The sequence below is a fragment of the Xiphias gladius genome, chromosome 5 (assembly GCF_016859285.1).
Source record: "Xiphias gladius isolate SHS-SW01 ecotype Sanya breed wild chromosome 5, ASM1685928v1, whole genome shotgun sequence".
NCBI classification, from domain to species: Eukaryota; Metazoa; Chordata; class Actinopteri; order Istiophoriformes; family Xiphiidae; genus Xiphias; species Xiphias gladius.
In genome coordinates, this window is record NC_053404.1 from 6,196,105 (window position 1) to 6,214,639 (window position 18,535).

At 38.3% G+C, this 18,535-nt stretch overlaps 1 protein-coding gene across 7 annotated transcripts in view; it reads left to right on the top strand.

Moving 5' to 3' along the window:
* LOC120789652 (polypyrimidine tract-binding protein 2-like) overlaps nucleotides 1-18,204 on the top strand; it is a 24,403-nt gene extending 6,199 nt beyond the window's left edge. For 3 of the 7 annotated variants that reach the window (XM_040126495.1, XM_040126498.1, XM_040126499.1), the window contains exons 4-14: nucleotides 5,294-5,466; nucleotides 6,211-6,351; nucleotides 7,055-7,210; nucleotides 7,314-7,424; nucleotides 7,573-7,783; nucleotides 8,177-8,292; nucleotides 10,434-10,467; nucleotides 11,048-11,140; nucleotides 11,819-12,035; nucleotides 13,479-13,556; nucleotides 13,766-18,204. In XM_040126495.1, the coding sequence (XP_039982429.1) occupies nucleotides 5,294-5,466; nucleotides 6,211-6,351; nucleotides 7,055-7,210; nucleotides 7,314-7,424; nucleotides 7,573-7,783; nucleotides 8,177-8,292; nucleotides 10,434-10,467; nucleotides 11,048-11,140; nucleotides 11,819-12,035; nucleotides 13,479-13,556; nucleotides 13,766-13,895 (1,460 nt within the window). In that variant the 3' untranslated portion in view covers nucleotides 13,896-18,204. Of the gene's footprint in view, nucleotides 1-3,258; nucleotides 5,029-5,293; nucleotides 5,467-6,210; nucleotides 6,352-7,054; nucleotides 7,211-7,313; nucleotides 7,425-7,572; nucleotides 7,784-8,176; nucleotides 8,293-10,433; nucleotides 10,468-11,047; nucleotides 11,141-11,818; nucleotides 12,036-13,478; nucleotides 13,557-13,765 lie in introns of those variants that run through there. The other 4 variants (XM_040126502.1, XM_040126500.1, XM_040126501.1 and 1 more) reach the window with 4 other exon arrangements.
* Nucleotides 18,205-18,535: the final 331 nt, after the last annotated feature.

Consider the following 18,535-nt stretch of genomic DNA (forward strand, 5'->3'; position numbering starts at 1 on the left):
GAGGAATCAAAAAATTAATTTGGTTAGGTACATAAGTATTTGGACATTGACACAATTTTTGTAATTTTGCCTCTGTACACCACCACAATGGATTTGAAATGAAGTTATCAAGATATGATTGAATTCTAGACTTTTAGCTTTAATTCAAAGGGTTTGTCAAAAATATTGCATTTACTTTAGGAATTACGGCCATTTATAGACATAGTCCCTCACTTTCAGACACTCAAAAAGTAATTGGATAAACCAATACAATTATAAATATAAGGATTATTTTTAATACTTGGATAAAAATCCTTCGCAGTCATTGACTGCCTGAAGTCTGGAACCCATGGACATCACCAAATGCTGAGTTTCCTCCCTTGAGATGCTTTGCCAGGCGTTTACTGCAGTCTCCTTCAGTTGTTGCTTGTTTGTGGGTCTTTCTGTCTTCAGTTTTGTCTTCAGTAAATGTAAAACGTGCTCAATTGGATTGAGGTCAGGTGACTGATTTGGCCATTGAAGAGTATTCCATTTCTTTGCCATGAGAAGCCCCTTTTTTGCTTTTCGCAGTATGTTTTGGGTCATTATCCATCTGCACCGTGAAGTACAATCCTTTCAATTTTGCAGCATTTGGCTGAATCTGAGCAGATAGCATAGCCCTGTACACTTGAGAATTCATCCTGGTGCTTCTATCAGTAATCACATCAATAAACACCAGTAACCCAGTTCCATTGGCAGCCATACATGCCCCTGCCATAGCACTTTACCAGTGGTTTGCACCTTGTGGTAAACCCTGTGTATTTACATTCATGAAGGCATCTCTTGATTGTAGACTTGAACAATGATACAGCTACCTTCTCGAGAGTGCTCTCAACAACTAGACCAGTCTAGATGTTATGAAGGGGTTTTTTTTTACTAAGGAAAGAATTCTGCAATCATCCACTTTAGTTGTCTTCTGTGATCTTCCGAGCCTTTTTGGTGTTTCGCCATTTCATCCCTTCATTTTAAGAACGTACCAACTAGTGGATTTTGCCACTCCTAAAGTTTCATCTATTTGTCTCATAGGTTTGTTTTGTTTTTTCAGCCTAATGATGGCCTCCTTCATTTGCATCAACACCTTTTTGGACCGCATATTGAGAGTTCCCATGAACAGCTACAAAATGCAAACACTTTGAATCTACTCCAGACCTTTTATCTGCTTAATTTGTCATGAAATAATGAGGGAAAAGGCCACACCTGGCCATGAAAGTGATTGTCAGTTAATTTTCCAATTTATAATTGTGTTGGTTTGTCCAATTACTTTTGAGCCTTTGAAAATGAGGGACAAGTCTAAAAATGCCTGTAATTCCTAAATGGTTAATGTGATATTTTTGATGTTCTTGAATTAATGATGAAAGTCTAAACTTCAATCACACCTTGATGGCTTTGTTTTAAATCCATTTCAGTAGTATACAGAGGCAAAATTATGAAAATTGTGTATCTGTCCAAATTGTTCTGTACCTAACTGTAGGTGTTTGAAAAGTGAAACAGGCTCCGTGAGTTGAACTATTCTCTCTTGGGAGATTTTTAGTGTCTGAATAACATCATGCTCCTCAGTAGGTGGGCACCCACACACCACAGCATGTAACTAGATCAGATCTAGTGGATACCACTGCATTTTAATGCCCCCTCACTGTTTAGATGATATCAGAAGCATCTCAAAGAAAACTGCAAAATTAAGGATGACTGAAAGAGCTGTTCACACTGCTACAAAGAGAGGACATATAAAGTTAGACTATTAAACACTCTGCCAACAAAATTAGAACAATGTTAAAGGCATACGCAAGGGTTTTGGGAGATTGTCTCTTTAATCAAAGTCCCAGTTTAACATTGCTACCCACTGCCAACATCCAAGCTAATGTCACCCCAGGGAACTGTCTAATAAAGTGAGATAATTCTTAGGCTGTCTTTGTGTTTGGTATCTTTACTATATCAACCATTACTGATCTTGAATAACCAGTCTTGCAGAGATGGATGGCAGCGCGTTCATTAAATGCTGTGATAGCTTTCACAAAAGAAAAAAGAAGGATTTGTAACAGATGGCTTCTAACATTAAACATGAGCAGGTCAGCTTTGTTATACAAAACCAAATTATTTATCACCTTGGGGCAGTTTGACCATCAAAGACTACTGCATTATTATACTGTTATTCATTTATTATTAAGATTATTCATTTACCTTTATTATTTAAATTCTCAAGAAAACAAAACGTAACCGTGATTACTTGGTAATAGTGTGAATACATTAGTAAATAGATTATTGTAAGTACACTGTCTTCAGTGCAGAGTGGCCACACATCTCACCATTGTGTCTGCAAGTTGCATTTTTCCTGGTTGCAGTGATAGAATATGAATGCAATAGTCAACGGTCAACTGGTTTTTTGATTAGAATGCCAGTCTGTTCCATTAAGTGTTAATAAAGTTATTTTTAAAATGTAATCCATTACTAATTAATTGTTACATTCCTGAAGCTGTAATAGCAGTTACTCATTATTTAGAGGAAGACAGCCACGTTTCCCTTTCCTTTTGCATTACTGTCTAAAACCATAATAAATCACTGGATACTTTGTAAGATCCTACTTTGTAAGATACCAGTGACAAAGTAAGATACTGGTTTGATCATACAGCATCTGCCATTATGCATTCACTTGAGAAAAAATATCCAGACACTCTGAAATAACAAAAGGATGTTGTCCAATGAGTACACCAATTGTACAACAGCCAATATTTAGAGAGCCGTCATCATCCCTAGAATAAAGAATACATTAATTTATTATGAATTTGTTTATAATAATTTTAATTAATTTTTTAAATATGTTTACTAATTGACATTAGACCTTATCTCCTATTTGACAAGCATTTGTATGCTACAAATACCATTAGAAAAAATTAACGTGCTGTAAGCAACAGACAAATCAATGGTTAGCTAAAGCTGTTGAACTTTGTTTAGAAAGGGTGCAAACCTTTTTACAATAAACTGGCTAAACGCTGGTTTACGGTCTCTCAGAACTAGTTCTTATGACATGCTGTCAGACCACATCAGACATCAAGTGTGTTTATAGTTGATTTGAAAGGCCGCAGTGGAAGGCAGAGTGAAAAGCCGGCCTTCATGGAGAGGGGATAAAAATAATACAGTTTAATGGCACACATTGTCAGACAGTCTCTCATCAGCGATTATCATAGTGTAGCACTTGGTTGTTTTTGTAAAAAGTGCCACAACAGCAAGTGACAAAAAATAAATAAGGGGGGGAAAAAAAGAGTTTGCACAATATCTGGCTCCTCTCTCACTTCCACGCAGGTGGCCAATCACAGCATGAAGTCAATGTCAGATCGTGGGTTTTGAAAAGTTAAAGAAATGGTCGTACACAGACCCCCAATCCCCCTAATAAAGGGCTCTAAATATGGCTAATTAGGTACAACTATTGTTGTACCTTGTTGTACTACAATTAGGTAGGACTCTGTATGTCTGTTAAAAAAAAACGGTGTTGTGGATTAAGAGAGCATAAGCAAGTTGATTGTGAGTAGAGCGTTTGAAGACGTCACATTTCTAAAAGTTTGTGTTCTGCTTGTTCAATAGATGTTTAATAAACTGCTAATATTGTCTCCCCTACTGATTTTGATGCACTAGGAGTTAATAAGCATTGTTGTCGTCGACTTGTGTAAAATACAACCTCAAATCTGTCTCATTTCTTCGCAGTGGCCTCTGCTCTGCTGTTGGCTGTAAGTATGTGTGTGAGGAGCTCAGGTTAGCAAATATTGCAAACAGTAACTGGCACAGAACAGGTGAAGAGAGAGAGGAAGAGAGGCAAAAATCACCACTGACGACTGGGTTTTAAGTGGCATTCTTACTCCACAGCATGTGCTGCATTATTGGTAGTAATTGTCGGCTGAAATTCTGTTACCGGAACAAGAACAGTAATTTCATCTTTGTACTAATTCGCCAGTGATACATTGGCCACCTTCATGTTGTACATTCCTAGAAGTTACTGCAAGGTTGTGCAACCAATGCAACACTTTTACTCAAGCAGCAATTTTTCTGGCTGCGTATGTGACAAATACGGTCGCAGTCTGGAGGATTGCCTTTGTGATCAACTAGGCACAACAAGATTACAATTCCAAATCCTTCGGAATATAGCTTTATCTTCACAAATGTAAACAGAGTAAATCTGGTCCAGTCCGAGCACCAGTCACCAAGTTTTAGAGTAAACAAAAATCTACACTGTAGATAAAGAATTCTATAAATAGTGTAAATGTTGCCAGTAATGCAGATAAAGGTTAAAATGGGTGCTACATGACTTCAATGTTATACCAGAGAACAGTCTCCCAAAACTTGTATTCCTTTTACAGCACTTAACATGCAGACATGAAAATACTGGATATTTAAATATACATTCCCTGATAATATTGTTACAGCACCCAACAACACATTCAGAGTTCAGTTTGATAACATTATTGTGGCCTCGGAGGAATTTTGAGGTTTGGGGAATCTGTTGGGTAAAGAGTAAGTCTGGTGAGATGATACCTTTTTTCTTTTTGTCAACAAATCCCATGTGTGTAGAGCCAAACCAAAATTGAATTTATCCTACTAACACCTATTGTATGTGTATCTTAAGTCTGATATATCTTATTCCTCTGTGCCATAGTGCCCCATTGTTGTCCAGAAACTATTAAAAGACATCAATGAGCCACACTGTTGCACTGAATGACATGTTCCTTCATTACCATGAAAACACACCTTTTTGACTCAATCACATACAGTATACACCATCCTGCTGCCAGAAATACTGCCTGGAGCACCAAACGAGTGTTAGTCCACCACTGAAAACAGTCCCCAACATGTACACTGTTTCCTCCTGTTTGAGTGACATTTGCTAAAAGCTAAAGTGGCCAGCTGTTTTAGGTTAGATTTTTTATTTTTATTTTTAAATGAAAGTATATAACTGTAATTCAGTATTAAAGAATTATGCCTTCAGTAGGAAACCATGGTCTTGAAGCAGGAGCCACAGACAAGGTAAGTAAGTCAGAAAGTATTGAGAGACAGACTAACAGTCTGTCGATGTTTTTTTTTTTTTGGGGGGGGGGGGGCAGAATATAGAATGAACTCAAGATGGTCTATAGATTTAGAGACTAAAATGCATTGTTGGTTTTGGTCTTTTTCAGGGGATTTTTTGACACTAACAAAAAAACCTAAATATCGCCAGCCTTATCCATTAAACAAGGCTGGTCATCATTGTATTGATTACTTCAGTTAATCAGTGCTTATCCTAAAATTTTAGACGGGGCTTCCAACGGCAGTGACAGTAAAAAGCTCAGGGTGGAGGAGGCCCCACCATCTCGTGTGCTCCACATCAGGAAGCTGCCCAACGAGGCCTCAGAGACTGAAGTCATTAGCCTTGGCTTGCCTTTTGGCAAAGTCACTAATATCCTTACATTAAAGGGAAAGAACCAGGTGAGTGGAAGAAATGGATAACAAGGTTTATTTTTAGATTTTCCTACAAAATAATTGTTGAGCAGCAGTTTGACATCACAGATAAATATATACCGGCTGAGCCAGGGGAGGGTAGATTGGTTTAAGAGTTTTAATTGTTTGAAAAAAAAAAATCCTGGAGAGAAACCCTTTTCTCTTTCTCATCTTGACCTGTCAAGAACCAAGTGTTAGCTGACATCTTGCTGTACCACACGAGTACTTTGGATAAAATCAATCTTGCTATCTCAGACTACATCTGAAACATGCCCACAGCTCCATCAAAAGCTGGCCAAAAGCCTATTGTCTGTCTGCTGAGGAGGGCTGTAGGACATACTTGGCATTTGTCTCCTAGATTCCTCGCAAGTAGAGCTACTTTGCTCTTCTCACAGTACTAGTGTCGGTGTGTCTGTGTCTTTTTTGATCGACAGCTTCCTCATCTCAACATTCGGACAACTTTATCTGTGTTGGTGTGATAATGTTTCTGTTGCCACCACAGTGGCTATTAACAATTAACTCAGTGAACACTTTATAGCATTGACTGCTGGCATAGGGGTTATGTATTTAAGGTTAAGTCTGTTTATTTATCTGTTACTTAGCAAAATATCTCAAATTACTCAACTAATTTCAATAAAAAGGGTGGAGTGTTTTATAAATGTTCAGATAATTACCTCTTGTGTTTTAACTATGTTGGTGAATTTATCAGTATTTTGTTTTCTCTACTTTTAGGCATTCTTGGAGATGGGGACAGAGGAGGCAGCCATCACTATGGTTAACTACTACACCACAGTAACTCCTCATATCCGCAATGTCCCAGTCTTTATTCAGTACTCCAATCACAAAGAACTCAAAACTGATGCTGGCAATCAGGTAGGGCTGCAACTAACAATTAATTTAATTATTTATAGAGAAAAATGAACGTAATAGTTTTCCAGAGCCAAAAGTGATGTCTTTAAATAGCAAAATAGAGTCAAAAACTCTAAAGATATTCAGTTTACCATAATGTAATACTGATAAAAAGCTAGAACCATCAAATTTTGGGGATTTCTGCTTGAAAATTGACTTACACGATTCATCAACTATCCAAGTAGTTGCCGATTTAATGTACTGTCTATCACCAATCAATTAATCAACTAATCATTGAAACTCTACAGGCATGTTAGTAGAGCTTGACTAACAGACCTGTTTTCAGGAAATACTGCTAAGAGTCTGCAGAAATTACAGCTGTTCATTAATTAGAACAGTTTCAGTCACAGAAAAGCTTATAAATACCCGGCTACTACTCTAATGCGTTGTTAGTACTTGGTTGAGAACTTGTGTTTTTTGTTCGGCAGTCTTAATAGTTTGAAATTCTGAAGTAACTTGAGGTCAAAAATTCAAATGATATGATGTTCTCTATGTCTAATAACCAACAACTGTAGTAGCTGCCTATTTTAATATTTGGCAAGTCTGGACATAGATGTCAATGCTTCTTATGTTTTCTATGCATTAATAGTTATAAAAATGGGCTATCCTCTTGTCTGGTGCACTCCATTGTTAGAAACAGTGATTAACAGCTTGTGTTTGGCCATAGCGGACCCAGGCAGTGCTGCAGGCAGTGTCAGCAGTACAGTCTGGTGGGTCACCAAGCTCAGATGTTCAGGAGGCTCTCGCTGCAGCCTCCAGTCCTGTGCTACGGATCATCATCGACAACATGTTCTACCCTGTAACACTGGATGTACTGCAACAGGTAAGCAACAGTTTTTGTGACCTCACACAGTCAGAAATGGTTCAGTTGGCATGTTTAAAAAATATCCAATATAAAGTTTGTATTTTCTTTGTTTTGTTGACAGATTTTCTCCAAATTTGGCACAGTCATGAAGATAATCACATTTACCAAGAACAATCAATTCCAAGCCCTTCTACAGTTCAGTGATCCTGTCAATGCACAGCAGGCCAAACTGGTGAGAGGTTATTTACCTGCAGCTCCCATTAGTCATGTGATACAGCTTTATTACACATCAACTACCATCCACTTAACTGTTAGTTAGTGCTTTGCACTAACAAATGTAACAGTTTAAGATGGAGGGTGATGACTTTTTCCCCTGCTAGGCACTGGATGGCCAGAATATCTACAACTCATGTTGCACACTGCGTATTGACTTTTCCAAGCTGGTTAACCTAAATGTCAAGTACAACAACGATAAAAGTCGTGACTACACGCGACCGGAGCTTCCTGCTGGTGACGGCCAGCCCAGCCTTGATCCCACAGTAGCCGCTGCGTTCAGCAAAGACTCCAGCTCCCTCCTCGGTAAGATTCCAGGTAGATCACACTTTTATATTTCTTCCCTTTTATCTTGTTTTTGTTATTGTCACCCAATAGCTAAATGCTTTAACTTGGGGTAATGACCAGATAGTTCTGAATTACAGGGCCATGTGATTAGACTTCACATGCTATTAATTTGTTCTTAGGAGGCAGTTTGATCAGATTCTGGACAAGGTTGAATAATTTAACACTATAGTTTTTAAACAATTCAAATTGAATTAATACATACTGATTGGCAGCTGCTGATGCTGGATTTCAGTCCTAAAGAGAAAAGAAGTCAGTTATTTTGACTGGTTTAAAAGTTGCATCATCCTCTTATGTGTTGTGATGCAGTGGTTTAGTGGAAGTGCTGTTCTACATTCCATGATTGTTTTGTCTGCTTCCTGTCAGGAGCCCTGAACCCTCTGAGCGCGGCAGCAGCGGCTGCTGCCGCTGCAGGGAGGGTGGCCCTAGCTGGACAGACAGGGTCCAGCGGGGTCCTGCTTGTCAGCAACCTCAATGAGGAGGTCAGTAACACACATCGAAACACATCAGTCAGATGGACCATCTAAGGCTTGAACTCCAGCACTCCTACCCAACACCTTTACCCCTCTGTTCCTTTTTTAAAATGTTTTAATTATTTATTTTTGTTGTTGTTTTTGTTGCTGGTTATTTTTAATGCCAGTTGTCCTTGTGCTACCATTTCCATTTTTGTTGTCTTGTGTCTGCCATTCAGGATACATTAAGAAGGTCAATGGTGGGAGTTTTTGTACATATTTGACCTGAGTACTCAACTTGAATCGGTTAAACTAAAGTACTTAATTTGGCATATTTACATGTGATCTTGGACATTTCCATTTTTAAGTTCAGTTTTAAGTAAGTTAAGTATTAGAAACTTACAGAATTAGAAAGCAGCGAGTGACAACTCTTCTGTGAGATTTTGTGAGAATGAGAGGGTGGTTTTGTGCACCCATATATTATTTCAGCTTTTTAACCTCAAACTTTCTCTTTGTATTCAGGTTGGTAATATCTAGTCCCTATCCCTAGAAAATCCTTCTGTGTTGTGAGGTTAACATTTTGAACCTCTGAGGAGCTGTGAGTTTGCGTGCCGTTTTATTCTCTGCTCTGATAGTCATTAATCACTGAACTGTCCTAGGACACAACTGATGTTCCAATTTTGGAATCCACACCTTTTTAAAAGAGATGGACTGAACCTCTTGTTATTCAAGTTAGTTTTAATATGAAGCAAGAGTTTTTGTCTAACCTTTTCTTTGCTGTATTTTCTAGTTTCCTTTACATGCCAAGGGCCTTGCTGTTGCTTTTTTTCCTTTTTGGTCAAGACTCATAATCTCCCCGTGAGAGAGGGGCATTTGTTGTTTCTGTCACCACCAAAAAAAAAACCCAACCCTCTTTCCTCCTCCGATGTTCTGCCCTTCCCTTCTTTTGTCAAACTGTATCTAACTCAGCTAACTGTCTCTCCTCTGTTTTTCTCTCTAAGCTCTTCTCACCTCTCTTCAGCTCATATGAAAGCTCATATGAAAGCATTCTGTGGTCTCCTGTGCCTCAGTTCTGGGAACAAATACCTACCTCCCTGAAATGCTCACTTGCTGTCTATACTCCCTGTTCCTCTCCTTTTTTTCATTAAACTGTGACTTAAATAGCATCTAATTTGTTCCACCTAATGTCTCTGTCTCTTTCCTCATCAGTCTGTTCTCTCTGGCTTAGAATGAATGTGTCATCCTGGAGCCTTTGACAGTATCTAAACCATTCAAACTGAATCTGTGGTGTTAAGATACTGTGCCTAAGCTTTCCTTTAGCTTCTTGGGCTTGTGTGAATGCCACCTTTTATTCAAGTGGCCTTCACATCAACTCTTGCATGCCAAATTGTACTGCTAAACAGAATTTTAACTGCATGTTCTCTTAACTAATTTTCTCCCCTCAGCTTCTCATATTGTTATAGTATCATTCTCCCTTGCTAAAAGATTGTAGATCTTCAGATTTCTGACCTGCTGCATGTTGTTTTTTTTCCCCATGGTTATGACTTTATATTGCTGATTTTATTATGATTTTGACAAGAATGTACCTTTACCCCATGCTTGTCCAGGGTGAACTATATTTTGTCGCAAGTTATTCGCTGTTTTTTGACTAAAGAAAACATTGATCCAAGCCATTATCTCTGACCAAACTACCTGCATTATTCCAGTGTACTGACCTATATTTTATTTTTTGTCCCTCCCCTTCCTCACTTTTTATTTTTTATTTTTCCCCCAATTTGCATTTGCCTCCCTATTCATCTCCCCCCTCTTTCTCTCTACTCCCACCCCTCCTTCTCCCCTCCATTCATCCTGCCTCCCTCTCCCTCCATGTGTTGGTGGATAATTTTTTTAACCCCTCAAATCACCCCTTCCTCCTCCACCTTTTCCTCCTACATTAACCCCCCCACCAAAAAAAAAACCCAAAACCCCTACCATGACTCCCCTTCTGCCGCCTGCTCCCTTCCTCCATGACCCACCACCTCCATCACTCTCCGGGGGGGAAACAAAAACCACCATTCCTCCTACCTACCTCCGTTCTGGATCGATCTGTCCATCTCTACCTCCGCTCCGCTCCGACTCTTCTACCTCTCTACCTGTCTCACGCTGCTTGTTGCTCTTCTCTCCCTCTAAAGATGGTTACGCCCCAAAGTCTGTTTACCCTCTTCGGTATGTTATCGTTAGCTCTCTCTCTCTCTCTCTCTCTCTCTCTCTCTCTCTCTCTCTCTCTCTCTCTCTCTCTCTTTCTCTTCTACCACCTGTTTTTGTTCTATTTCCATTCTATCTTTGAAGCATTTGTCATTACTATTATTACTATTATTATTATTATTATTATTGTTATTGTTACAATCCAATTTATATTTATTTGCGCACAGTAGCTTGCTTGGTAATTTGTAATACATTCTTGCCTTTTTATTGGTTTAGGTTTATCACTCTGCCCTGAAATCCACTATGTATGTATGTAAACTGTTAATGTACAGTTAAGTCATTATTTTTGCATGCTGTTCTCATTTATATCTGACACAGCTTGATAACTTATGTTTAGAGGGTGTCTCTTCTCTCTTTATCTGTACTTTCTACATACCTCTCACCCTCAATTCTACTGTAAATTTCTTGTGTGTAATCTATTCTCTCTTTTTTGCTTCTTGTCTTTAAATATCCTTGTCTCTAATACTAAATTTTTAATTGTCTAACTGTCTGCTTTCTCTTTACCTCACCTCTTTTCCTCCTGCCTGCGGCTTCAATGCAGGAGTGTATGGGGATGTCCAGAGGGTGAAAATTCTTTACAATAAGAAGGACAGCGCTCTCATTCAGATGTCAGATGCCAACCAGGCCCAGCTAGGTAAGCAGACGACATACCCAACCAAATTCAGTCATTCAGGTCTAAATAGTCTTTGATCCAGGTAGCTTGATATTGAGGATACTTTAATGGCCCATGATCTAAACAGGTGCCCCACTACAAAGAATTTGGATCTCATAATTTGAACTAGGGCTGGGCAATAACACAATACTGTATATAAAGTATATACAGTGAGACACTAGACTAGACAACTTCTTCAGTATAATCTACCTCTCTGTTGTCCATCCTAAACAGTCACAGTTGCCATCTGGCTACTTGATAGCTACTGCATAGAGTTATAAAAGGATGAAGTATTACTTTGTAAAGGGCTCTCATCACCTAGTGCAAGCTAGCTAGCCAGCTAAGTGAACAAAGATTTTCACTGTAACAGCACAAAGCATTTTGTAACTTTGAGGCCTATCGGCTGCTGGCAGCATTAAGTTTCTGTAAAGAACAGGACTGCCTGTTAAGATGGTTTCATTTCATAATTACTGAGTCTTATGATGTAAACACAACCACTGTTTCTCATTTGGATATTAGTTTAGTTTCAGATGTGTAGTGATTTACAGTTTTGTTATTTTTTTTATTATTTTTGGGGTCAGTTAGAACAGCCAGTGAATACCACATGACAGTCTGCAGCATCCTCATCTGTGACCTTCCTTTTCTTTGCCACGGTTAAAGCAATGAGCCACCTGAATGGCCAAAAGATGTATGGGAAGATCATCCGGGTGACATTGTCTAAGCACCAGACGGTAGCACTGCCTCGTGACGGCCTGGACGACCAGGGCCTGACCAAGGATTATGCCAATTCCCCACTTCATCGCTTCAAGAAACCGGGATCTAAAAATTTCCAGAATATCTTCCCACCGTCTGCCACCCTCCACCTCTCCAACATCCCGTAAGTACCACGCCACTCAGCTCAGGATCAATCAGTTCTATTGTCAGGTGAAGGTTGTGTCCCAAGTATCCCTTGTAAAACCTAGGGTTGTTAAATCCCCGCTGGGGAATTACAGTAGTTTTTAATTGCAAAATGGCAAAATATATAACCAGGGCTGGAACCTCAGTCTCAGTACTTTTTGAGTAACAGACTGAGTAGACCATAATCACTGGAGACATTTTGACTTAGCAGTTTGTCACAGCATGAAAGCCACAAGAAGAAATTTCATTAATGGTGACTCGGTCCCATCAAATGTCCCAGTAAGCCATGGCACTGAGCCAGCATGCACAATACTAGGACTTTAAAACAGAGCAGGTGGTCTGCTTCTCAGTGTTTAGTTACTGTCACTGTATTTAGACAACATCCTTGTACAGATATATATTATAAAATATCAAACACAGCATTTGAAAACAGTGACTTAGTTTTTGTTTTAAATTTTTTTAACAAGCTGACATTTTTTTTTTTTTTTAACTTTTGAAATTTAATTTTTAAGTGAAAATAACATTTTTGTGCACATTGTAATTCTTAATTTTCAGAATGTAGCCATTTAACACATTGTGCTGAAACAAAAGTTTGAATTAATCCAATTAATTCATTATTTCCCCAAACCCTAAAGCCAGATGAAATGTTAAAATGATATAAAGCCTTATATAATAACTTTACAGGGTCAGTTCAACCAAATTACAAGACATAATTATTTATGTTCAGTAATTATTCAGTTTATTAGGAAAATCTCACTAAAGCTAATGCAGTCTAACACAACAGTCCTCCAATAAATCCTCCCTTCATGAAGGTTATAATGATGAGTTTTGGTTGAAATTGTGTTGAGGTCAACTGTATGATCATTGTGGAGGCTGCAATTTGTGGTGCTGTTGATCTGTATTGCATTATACAAAGAGGTGTGTTTGTTGTTTAGCCTGCCCTTGTAAATTTGAATGGGGTGGACAAAAATAATACTAACACCTATCAACATAACACAATGCAGTTCAACAGCTCCACACATTGCAACCTCCAGAACGATCATACAGTTGAATCAGTGCCTTTTTAACACAGTTTCAAATTGTAACATTATAATCTTCATGAAAGGTGGGTTTATTGCAGGACTGTTGTATTAGATTGCATTAGTTTTAATGAGGTGTTCCTAAAAAACTGACAAATTAGTGTATTTTCTCACTCCCCTTTAGTGATATCTATCTATTCAGATAGTTTTGGTTTTATTTGTCCAGATTTTTAGATGTCCTTTTTATGATAAATAATCCATAGATTTTACTTTCAACAGTTTTGAATAGAACTGCTTAATGTCAAAGAATGAGTCATGTGAAAACTGACAGTGAAGTCTGTGAGTGTGCCTTGACATGCCTGAAATTCCTTTTTGACTGTAATCTTTGCTCTTCATTTTAACAGACAAGATGTGACGGAGGATGACCTGCGACTACTCTTCTCCAACGCTGGAGGCACTGTGAAAGCATTCAAGTTTTTCCAGTACGTAGACCGTATAAGATAAGTCACATAAAAAACATCACATTCCTATTATCCACTGAACCTGACCTGACAGAAGTTTGTTACTGTTGAAGATCCGTTAAAGGTACAATTTATTATTCTTACTTGAGTTTAGCTTTTTTTTTTTTTTGGTGTCGTACCCCAGCAAAGTTTATTTCTTGTGGTATCAACCACTGTGTCACATTTTCCAGGGATCGCAAAATGGCTTTGATCCAGATGTCAACAGTGGAGGAGGCTATCCAGGCCCTGATTGACCTTCACAACTACAACATGGGAGGCAACCAGCACCTGAGAGTCTCCTTTTCCAAGTCCACCATTTGAGAATGTGACCCACAAACTCCTGACATTACCAGGGTTTACTGTCGCTGAGCCGGTCAGCAACCTTTCAGACTGTGTATGGACACTGGGGGGGCACATTGATTTCATCAGTTTTGTTGTTGGGGTTTGTTGATCCTGTCATTCCTTGAGAGACACTGAAACCCTTGACTTGCATCATTTTTTTTTTTTTTTTTTTTTTTTTTAAGAGAGCAGTTGCATATGTTGCAGATAATGGATCCTCCCAGGTATTTTTAATTGTACCTCTGTATTTTTATGTCAAAATATTGACATGATTGATTGTCCCCCTGTATGATAGTTTCATGTACATCAATGTTTAATTCTTGATTTAGTTGAAAAGATACAGTACTTATGTGCCTTACTTGACATTTTCAACTATTAATACAGATGGACATCTTCATTAATACCCTACTATGCTTTTGAGGCACATTGGTATTGAATATTTTTTGGGATTGGTGAGAATGTAAGCTGTTTTGTCATCCTTTAGACACTTTCTGAAGCTCTGCCATCAACCGGGCATAGCTTTTTTTGTTTTGTTTCAGAGTTTTAGATTCATAACATTTCCTTTTTAGTTTAGCAACAGGAGAGAGGAATATTCCTGAGGCAGCATTTAAGAGTTTTTACAGCAGCCTTTGACAGGCAGTTTAACTTGAATTCCATTGTTCCACAATTATGTTCATTGTGAGATTGTTCTCCCCCAGTTTGGGATATACAGATAAACGATCATAATGTGGCTCATGGCTAAGTATTTCTTTATCTGTGTTGAAGCCTTCAATGCTTTTTCCATATTGGTGAGGTAATTGTCAGTGACAATGGTTTTCTAAGCATGTAAATTGACAATAGGATCTCACATCAGAAAGTGTTGCATGCTTTGGAAGCAGATAGAAGATGATTCCACTGTGATTTCATTGTCAAGTGACAGTTTACTTGAGAGGGCTACTCAGTTGGACCAAAGTTTCTGTGCCTTTAGTGTTCCTTTAATTCATTCTAACAAAGAAAAAACAACAATTTGAAAACACTGAAATGTTGCGTTTCAGGAATAAACTCCCAGAATTTTAAGTGTTGAGTTAATTCCCACTCGTTTTTTTTTTTTTTTTTTTTTTTTGATACAGTAAGACCTCTTGACTTGAGGCATTTGCTCAGAAATAATAATTATGTATATTTTTTCCTCTTGGTCTGATTTTATACAGCTCAAAATGTAACGATTTGGTATAGTTCTGAAGCGGCACAATTAAAGCATGAATTATTTTCTAACAAGGGGAAGTGCGACTTGGTTTCCTGCATTTTGATTTTTCCTTCTCATGGTCTCTCGTGTATACTGCATTACCTCTGTAGCATGCTGAATAAAACTCTTCTGTAGCTCTGCATTCACCTTTTCTGTCTCTCTTCTCTGTTCTGTCTGTTCCGCTCACTTCTGAAACCATCTCAGTCCCAGGGTGGGAAGGAAGCCAGAATCCATTTAGGAACCACTTAAAAACAAACTCTAATAAGCCAGACTGAGCCCTATGATGGTACTAATTCACAGGACAAGAAGTACATTTTCTTGATGCGTTTCCCACCCTGCCAACTGACACAATCTATTCTTCTGATGTCTTGCTCTTCTCTCTTCTGGTAGGTACCTATTTTCTAATCAGTCTCTAAGGGCCTCTGCTCTCCTGACAATCTTTCTGATCTATGTACTTGCTCTCACGCCTTTATCAATTACATAAATGGCCTCAGTTGTCATTTTTTCCAAGCTTTCTGTATGTTATGCTAATGCCAGCTTTGGAACATATTTGAGTAACATTGCTAAAGGCACAAGCATATATAATAGGATGTGTTAAGTAAATGAAAGCCTCATTATAGTGCTGGAGAATGCCTTTGAGCACCAGGATGGGACACTCTTCAAAATCTCAGGTGTTCTGGACACAGCTTGGTCTGTAAGAATGTAAACGACTGACCTTAACCGTTCTTCAGTCCTTAAAAATCTAAATACTTCTTGTGAACAGCTGAAGAAGAACAGATGTCTTTAAGTCAAAGGATAACACTGGTATATGATTGCACTCACTTAAACCATTTTTGATTGTAAATCTGTACTGTAATTAATGTACTTGCTACAGCCAGCAGCTTATGCTATGTCTTAGTTTCATCCCACAGTGCAAAGATACGCTGGTTTGGTTAAATGGCAACTGTAAATTGCCCATAATTGTGAATGGTTGCCAGTCAGGGTGTACCCCTCCTTCCACCCATTATCAGCTTGCTCCAGTGCTCCCTCAACTCTCAAGGATAAGCGGGAATAGCTAATGCATTGATGGATGAATGCAAAGATGGATACTTGAATTTTGACTACTTTAAAGCTGCCGTCAGTACTTCTGTGTTAACAGCATCAAATCACTGTATATAATATGAATGGGATCACTCATAACCCACAGAAAATTATCACCAATGCGATAGTTCATCTCAGTTTTACAGGTAGGGAGTTTCAAAAGCGTCTTCTTGCTGATTAGTGTCCAGCCTCCATGTCCAGTCTATATGAATTTTAATTATAATGTGCATTCCTTAATCTGCCATAGTGCATAATTCTCAGCACGTGGTTTCTGACAGTAAGAAAAGTACAATAATAAACTCATATCTAAACAACAGTTAGACCCTGTTGGCCTGAACTTCTGATGAGTACAGTAAACCACTGAGGTTCAATTTGTGTTGCACTCTAAATGACTGAAAATGATAAAGTTGCTGCCGATGTGTTGATGTAAGCAGGCGCTGCTCCATCAGGGATTAGGCCCATCGGCATGACTTTGTGATGATGGACGTCATGTCAGTCATTGTCTGATGAAGATGACGCTCCACAGTCAGGCCCTGGGACCAGGCAGATGACCTGATCCATCATCATGCAGACACACTGCTCCTTACTACCAATGCAAGGGGCTTTTATTTTGCAAGCTTTCATTGGAAGTGCTTGCATCCTAGATCCTGGTCTCTAAAGATGAGATGATGTACCAAGGCGAGGGGCAGAGCCAATCAATAGCTAGTCTGGCCAATGCATCACCAGGGCAGGACACTGTGGTCCGGATCTGTTTCACTCTGCTCAAACACAATAGAACAAAGGCTTCCCTCTTGTGTCTAACTCCCTCATGGGTTTTCACTGGCTTCGTCACTATTAAAAACTTTTGGCTTTCACTAGCTTTTTAAGTGATGAATCACTTGTGTTTGCATTTGGACCTACTGTTAATCTCTAGTTCTCCAAGTATCTTGTTCATTTTCCGCATGAAAACACATATAAACCATTTTTTCCCCTTTATATTCATTAATGTGGCACATGAATGTGTTATTCTAGAGAGTGGTGTACCAGTGTAAACTATGGCTATGTATCTATTTATAGTTCATTTCTATACTTCAACTAACAATTGTCTTTTTAAAGAATCCCAAACATTCCCAACTTGATCTGCCAGATAATATCCTGACCCAGTGACTCCCTTAGTGTAAGCGCTGTGAGCCAACACTATGGACTGTTAGGACTTGACCAGTTGAGGAGGAGGACTAACAGTTGTCAGTTCATGTGGGCAGCTCGTCCACCTTGATACTGGTGTTACTGGCATCCAGTGGGGTGAGTAACTAAGTACATTTACATTTAAGTGCTGTATTTCTTCTCAAGTACTTTTCAGAAGCAAATATTCTACTTTTTACTCTACTAAATGTTTTTGAAAACACAAAAACATATTTTACAATAAAAGCACAGATAAGAGAAAAGCCTAAAAAATAATACAACTTTTTCCAACACAACATTGTTTTTTGTTCTTTTCTCTCCCATTAATCACCTCACGACTCCTCAAGCTCTAGCTTGAGCAACAACAATGCTGTAGTTGTAGAAAAAAGTACATTGACATGTATCTTACATATACTTTGTTGATAATATTTTTGTTGGCATATGTTACTTCCTGTTAGTAAGATTCTTAATCAATGACTTTTACTTGTAATGGAGGACTTTTACTAGCAGTGTAATGTATAGCTACTATTTGTATCTGTATCTCTTTATCTTAATATAATAGCTGTATTTGTATTATACAGGAAGTGGGCCTGGTTTATATAGGACATTGATTAATTGGCTGCAATAAATTGTTGTTTTTTTTACTGCCATTTATACTCCTACATGCTTAGCTGCCAAAAAAAAATGCAATATTTTAAAATTGTACTGAAACTGATCTAATAATAAAATATATATGAACCTCACTTTCAAAATAAATGAATAAAAGTCAGCTTAAATGTAGTAAAAATAAAGGTTAATGGTCTGGGTGGATCTTAGGCGTGGAAAGTGAAAACAGAATCAGAGGTTGGTGGAAAAACACTAGTCAGATTTTAATTTAGCCATATTGCACGATTTCATTTATAAACTGGAGGTTGGATATATAATGGGGAGAAGCCCAGATGAACACAAAAATTGTTCATAAGTGTCAATGATGAAAAATGAGAAAGCTATTGACAAAAAAGGGGGGTCCCTATTGCATTTTTTAAAGGATATAGTGCATGCAGTCTGGAGGAGGTCCAGATTAAAATTAATTTTGTTTGGAATGTCAATTTTAAAAATGAGAACGCTGTTGACTAGAAATTGAAAAGCTCACTTGGCCAGGTAGCATGCACTTTCGAGA